We start from the raw sequence: 6,973 nt of genomic DNA on the forward strand, positions 1-6,973 counted from the left end.
GCTTCCTAAAAACAGTGACTTCTTGGGCCGATCATGGAGCGCTTCGTTAGTCGCGTGCGTGTGACATTGTGTACATGAAACAATTATGCAACATTTACGCTCAACTCATAAAAATGTCCTCGTGTGCTCATGTTCAGCAGCAATGCTTTTTAACTTTTCTTTCTTCGAAAAAAGTAGACCGAGTCGGGAAAGCAAATATGTATCAAAGGAAGCAAATTGCAGTCAACATTAGCCTTTTCACATTTGAAGCTTATTACGAAGTGCATTTTTGAAATTGAGCTTCTTTACCAAAATTTATCTAAAGATATCACAAAAGAAAATAAAGTTTATTCCTTTGATTGTAGTAACAAAACTCAAGAATATGACTGAAAATATTAAAAACTAGTTAAATGACTGACATCCTTCTTAAACAGTTTCCCAAATTACCAGCGCAAAGTTCAAACAAAAATGAATTAAGAATGAATTGCAAAAAGCGAATGCCAAATCCGCGAAATCTTTCCCCTCAATCGCAAACCTTCCAATTTTCCGCCACCACCAATAATTGCTTGCCCAGCGCAAAATTTTTCGCTGACTTCATTAAAAATAACACAAAAAAATCTCTAACGAAAAAAAGAATACAGAAATAAAATTGCAAGCAAAATGAATGAGTGTGGGCCACAAAGTGGAGAGAGAGAATGGCATCGATTGAGTTCAATTGGGGGCCACCGGATGGAGTGGAGGCAATTGTAAAATGGCCAGACCATGAGCTAAGCCAATAATCAAGCCCATGTTGGGGTTGGGGGTTCCCGATGTCTGGCAGGTGGGCGGGGAGCGGGGATTGGGGGGCGGGGCAGAGGAGAGGCGGACCGGACTTTGCGGTTCGGGAGGCGGCAGCTAATTTATTACGAGCATTTAACAAGCATACTCCTGGGGTTCTCTCACGAGCCCGCTTTGATTTATTAGGTGTTTGGTTTAAAAAAAAAAGCAAGCCAACGAAATGAAAAGCACAAGAGCACGAGCTCGAGCCGGGCGAACGAAGTAACAAGGACGAAGGACCAAGAACCAAGGAACGGACCGGATGGGCAGGCTGCGAAATTCCGAAACACTAATGTGAATGTAATTTGTAGTTAATGTGCTGTCGGTTGGCATGTGGGCGGGCTCTTCGGCTATTCAAGCATTTTAATTGTTCAAACAAAATCGGGATTTGGCGGAAGTTTCCCGAGCCTTCATTCTATTCACCGCGCCACGCCCCTCAAAATGAACTCCGATTTGGACCCACAGCCCTTAATTTAAGGTTTCTACAGCGTTATGAACTCTTTTACATTTTTTGTTGTGCCCCTATATTCGTTTTTAAATACTTGAATAGTGCCAATTGTTTAATAAGTGTACATTTAGTTACTTTTTTAATTCCTTTAACAGTATGTTTTATTCAATAGCTTGAATTGGAAATGCAGATATTAATGCAACCTCAGTTGCATTACCCAGAGGTACATTTAAAGGAATCGGTGTCGTTGTACTTAGTGTAGAATCAGTTTGATTTTTACCATAAGACCGCCACGCTTTGAGAATAAAGTCGATGTGGCTGAGCACGTCTGTGTAAATACTTGGCTTTTTGCACCTTTGGTTCGAGGTTGCCATGCCGATCAGGACAAAACGACGTAAGTTCCTGTATGAAACCATTGCCCCCAAAGGACTACTGTAGTCCACAGTGCACAGGTAGCTCTCTGAATTTCCCGCACAGAATTGGGTGTTCAAAATGGATGCCTCATTTGAGGTGCTGCACATTTTTGATGGCTGGCGGCTAACGTCTTGAGTCATGAAGGAATCGCTTTCATTCTTTTCTGCGGCTATTCCCCATCTATATCCGGTGAGCACCTGGATATTGTCGATGTACTGTCTCCAAAAGGTCCACCACAGAATGCAGATGGGTTTGATGTTTTCTGTACGATGAAATAAGTAAAATAGAAATTATATCTGTATCTAAGCTAAAATTTAATTTAAGTTGTTGAACTTGTCTTTAGGTCATCAGAGAATGGTTAATTATAACGAAACAAACCTGTATACACCACATCCGTGGCTAACCCGAGGATTGCAATATCGTTGTCAAATGTCTTCATATTGTAGGATGGATGCTTAAAAGTTTGGTTAACAAGAAACCCTGATTGCATTGTGTCATTTTCTTCACGAAATCCTGTTAACTCCCCAAGGCGGGCTACTCTGTGATAAAAATGAGTTAAATTCACTTTTTTTTATTTGTCGGGAGTAACTTACAGTTGCTCGTTGTCCTTAATGCAATGTGCGGCTGTTAATACGAGCTCTATAAAGGATTTATGTCGATTAATATAGCAAAAGAAAATAATTCACCAGTTTTTAAATATATGAAACAAACTTTGAGAAATCAGCGTTCCGCCGCACACGTATATCAATTCGGTCGTATGCAGATAAGCCATCCAAGGAGCCGAGATATTATTCGCAATCTGGCTTTTCCGTGTTATTCCACAGTTGCCATCGAGGTATTGGGTTAATCCCGCCTTGAAGAGAAGAAAGAGCAGGAGAGTTGAGAGCGTTGAGATTCCGATTACAACAGTGTTCATTGCGTTACTGTCGACTGATCGGCTGCGGTTTTCTTTTTAATAAGCTCGACCGCAAAGCTTATCAAGCATTTCGTTCCGAGAATTCAAATGGATTAGACGTTGGTCCCGAGCATAATAATAATAGGTTTGTTAGTCATCGTATATGAAATTTTCTAAGATTTGTTACTGAAGTAATCAGTGTACTTACGAATAATTAAAATATAAAATCAATTATTGCAACAAAAAAAAATGCAAATTACAAACCAACCTGCAAATTACATACAAACCTAAAAAATTTCAAGTTTAGCTTGAGTAATAACGACATCTAATAAACATGTAAATTTGAAGGTTATTACTTCTAAGAAAATTGTGTTTTATAAGACTTCAACCATGATTAATCTCAAGGGAAGCCAGTCTCCCAATTTTCGCTTTCTTTTATTGTTCCGCCTCACGGGTTTTTTTTGTTGAAAGTGGGCAATGTTAAATGTGAAATCACATTGTTGAATTCCATCTCCTTTTGTCCCTGTTGTACGATGGCGTTCGCATCGCAAGCTTTGGCATCGGCGGCCATTAAAGGTCATAAATCACAACATAGCATAGAAATAAATCAACCCTTTATTATCAACACATCGCAATGTTTGTTATCGAAAGGGTTATTTATAGTTCTCCTGGGAGTGAAGGGCAGAAAGAATCGGGCCGAGGCCGCCGGAATTTGTGAATATATTTACCGGAATTAACTACGGCTCACAGATCGAGTTCAAGGTTGAAATTCGCTGACCGAATTGCCAACTTATCGGTGTGTCTGTGTGTGAGCGCATTTTTGTGTGTCCTGGCAAGCTCATTAAGCAAATCGCATTATTTGCTCATACGAATTCAAGTATCTTTCCAGTGCACTAAGCACACAGAACGCTCTGACAGCCCCACAAGGAGCTTCATTTGCTGGCAATTGAAAGCCTGAAAAGACACACTGGGGAAGAGCGAGAGCTGCACATGGAAAATGAATACATCATTAGCTGCATGAAATGTCCTTGCCGACTCAAACGTTTCCATGCACCGAAAAAATGTTTCTCTTGAAAGCAAAGTGTATTTTACCTAAAATATAAAAAATGTTATAGAAAATTCTTATCAACGTTATTTACCACTATCCACTATCCATTCTGTTTGTAAATTGCTCCTTCATTTCCTTTAATCATATGCAACTAGAATTTCTTGCCGTGTAGATACCTACACACACGTTTAAATGAACGTGTACGGCAGCTACAAGTGGACAAAGCCGACTCTAAGTGGCTGAAGAACGAAAACCCGAAAGGAGGACGAAAACATCAACGCTCCATGGCTACTTAAACGGCTTAGGTTTGAGGACTTATGCAACTTGTTAACTAATTACGTGCACAGCAGCATAAAGTGGCTTAAAACACACGCACCTGAGCTACTTGAGCATCGAACAAAGAGCCAATTTTTCATAGTGCCCAGGCAATAAACTCAAATTGAGTTAATAATGCCGAATTGATAATTTTATGGAAACAAGTTGTAATCTCCCAAGCATTGTGCAAGTTGAGGCTTTCTTCCTTGTGGGGATAAAATGCAGTACAATCAAGAGAAGCCAACAAGCTAAGCTTTAAGCAGTGGCTTTGATGGTGAAATATTTTTTATGACAGTATATTCAATACAAATTAAGTGGATTCTCCGTCTGAGATATGTTTTTTCTAAGTCAACATTATTCATCATTGTTTTATGTATACGTTACATAATACTAACCAATTTTGCAATAAATTTAAGAAGAGTTAAGGATTCCCTTCATCAACATCTTATGCAAAATATAAAACTTTCAATAAATTTAATTAAATCTTCATAAAAAGCGTTTTAAGAAAAATGCATTTATTTACAAATTGAACAGATTTTAATTGAAAAAATCAATTTCATTAATCACACTTCCCCTTTTTTTCTTTTTAATTAAGTGTAAGCCTTGATCTAACTTTTTAAATTGATAAATTTTGTTTGGTCTTCTTTGTTGGCAGGTGTTCAATAAGTTAATTTCCTGCCTGTTTCCTGATTACTGCGCCGTTGTACAAATTAAGTGTGGATGTTTATTGACAAGCTCAAAAAGCTTTTGATTAACATAGTTGTGGAACGATTTGAATGATTTTTTTTAACAAAAAATTCAATTCAGAACTTTAAGAAAACACTCCAAGTACTTCAAGCACTGATAAACAAATGTAAGTTGAGTTGAAATAGAAGTAATCTAAAAAAAATTTTACAGACAATCGAAGAGAAAACAGAAGGAAAATGCAAAGGAGAAAAAAAGGTTCAAAGGGAGTTAAAGCAAAAAAATAAGAGATGAACCAAACAGTCATTCAATATAATAAATCACACCTTTGTCACTCAATGCGAAAACGTATTTTTCCAATTAAAAGCCAAGGAACGTTTCCCTGCAAATTACTTTAACCTTTCGTCGGCCATCGGGTCGTCGACATGTAATTAGTTGACAAAGGTGTTTGTGCTTGTTCTTGCCAGACGGTTTGGGCCGGGCTTAATTGAATTTTTATCTCATTCAATGTGGCGCCTTTCCTCTGTACTTCAGAAAAAGTGTAGTGAGAAGGAATCGCAAATAAAAGATTTAATTTAGAAAAAGGTCGACACTCCAACGAAGTTAAAATCAATGCAAATTTTTGCAGCTCTTTACTTTCATTGTTGAGGTTGTGCTAGACGTTTAATATTTTACCATTTTTCAATGTGAATTTACCAAAATGTTTTAAATTTAGTTTTATAGGTACTTGGCACCTTTGTCAACAGCAAGCAAATTATAAATTACCATATTTATTGGTAAGAAGCCCTTACTTAATTGCCACGAACTTGGCACCTCAGAGGCGAGCAAAAATTTGTTCGTTTGTCAACATTGTTGATTTTGCGCCAGGCGCTTCTTTGTTTCTCATTTGTAAGCCATTGTTGTTTGTTTTCGCGCTGTTCTGCCACCAAAATGGACAGGTGGTCAAAGCGGGAGGTCCTGGGAGTGGCATCAAACCGCAGCAATGTCAACAGCGTAAGCCGATTGCGTGGAATTTTGCCATTGTTCCCTTCGATCTCTCCCAGGGGATTGGCTGCTCCGCACAAAGTCAAATGATAAGTCAATTGTTTGGCTTGATATTCCTGTTACCCCAGCAACGCCGCCTCCAGCACTCAGAAAAATAGTTTACTTTAGTATTAAAAATATCGATACTTAAATGAAAATATTTTAATAAGCCGTATAACAGATAATACGAAAATTTAAATAATTAAACGTAAAAATTAAATGTAACACTATATTATTAAATTCCATAAAATTGGATTTTAGGGCCCTAAATAATTGTTTTTGAAGGTATCCCTTTTGCAAAAAAGGGAGCGTACATTGCGAAATAAAAACCATAGAAAAGTGCAACTAACTGCAGATCTGGGCTTGCCTATTATTAGCCACATTTAGTTTCAATTTGCGGTCGAAACGATCTAATTATTTATTATCCTGCCCAGCCCTGCCTTGTTGACCATCCCGCCCAAGTTCCAAGTTCCGACCCTTCAAGTCTAGTGCGGTGGCTTTTATGGCCGCCAATTGCGCTTAAGTGGGAAAGCAGCAACTTTACGAGCGTTCCTCCAGTTGCTCCCACTCGAGCCACCTCCACTGCGATTCAATTCAAATTGGCACGCAAGCCAAATGAAGTTATGAGTTTGGTCAAGAGAGAGGCACTAAATTGAAGCGAGTGTGTGTGCCGTATTTTAGCTCCTTGTTGCTTTAGATTTGCTCGGGGGAGGTCTTAAGGAGTCCGAATCGGAACAACAAGTGTGTACTGTGTAGCCAAAATACTACGGGGCTGTGTGGATACCCTACCCAAGAAAAGCAGATTAAAATTTTGAAGAATTATTAAAACCGAATGCATAAAATTTTTTTCATGTAAAACTAAGCAAAACGAATAAAAATCTTAAAATAAGACTTGAAACTTAAAAATTCAGAAGGTCAACGTCTAAATGTTGTATCTAAAAATGAAATTAATTTTCATACCTTGATATATTTACCCGAAATATATCACGACTATCGTATCCAGTGAGCAAACTTCCTGAACCTCTGCAGAGCTCGTGTATACTCCGTGCTCCTCCACGTCCTGCTCAACATTTGCAGAACAAACAGTCGCCGTGGGAAATTATTAGAGACAAATAAATTAAATTTTATAGCTTGGGTGCGCTAACACGGAAGGAAGGAAGGAAGGCAGTCACGACAGTCGAGGGCAGAAGTCGATGGAAGGGTCTCAATTTGATTGGCGATTGTTTGGGGGCAATTATAGATTTGGTTCGCTTGTTTTCTGGGAGCCTTGAGTGGCGGAGTTGCCCGATAGAGCCCTTTTACTATATATTTGTATGGGCAGAGATGGCTGGTTATCCCTTACTGGCCAGTA

At 38.6% G+C, this 6,973-nt stretch overlaps 1 protein-coding gene across 1 annotated transcript; it reads right to left on the reverse strand.

The window, feature by feature from the left end:
• Positions 1 to 690: 690 nt before the first annotated feature.
• Positions 691 to 2,573, reverse strand: LOC108100925 (chymotrypsin-like protease CTRL-1). The gene is made up of 5 exons (XM_017205062.2): positions 2,369 to 2,573; positions 2,251 to 2,296; positions 2,036 to 2,196; positions 1,447 to 1,919; positions 691 to 873 (listed from the first exon to the last, which is right to left on the reverse strand). The coding sequence occupies exons 1-5, from the start codon at positions 2,571 to 2,573 to the stop codon at positions 691 to 693; spliced, it is 1,068 nt and encodes a 355-aa protein (XP_017060551.2).
• Between the last annotated feature and the right edge of the window lie 4,400 nt (positions 2,574 to 6,973).

Source organism: Drosophila ficusphila, unplaced genomic scaffold (assembly GCF_018152265.1).
Source record: "Drosophila ficusphila isolate 14025-0441.05 unplaced genomic scaffold, ASM1815226v1 contig_174, whole genome shotgun sequence".
In the NCBI taxonomy this organism is placed as follows: Eukaryota; Metazoa; Arthropoda; class Insecta; order Diptera; family Drosophilidae; genus Drosophila; species Drosophila ficusphila.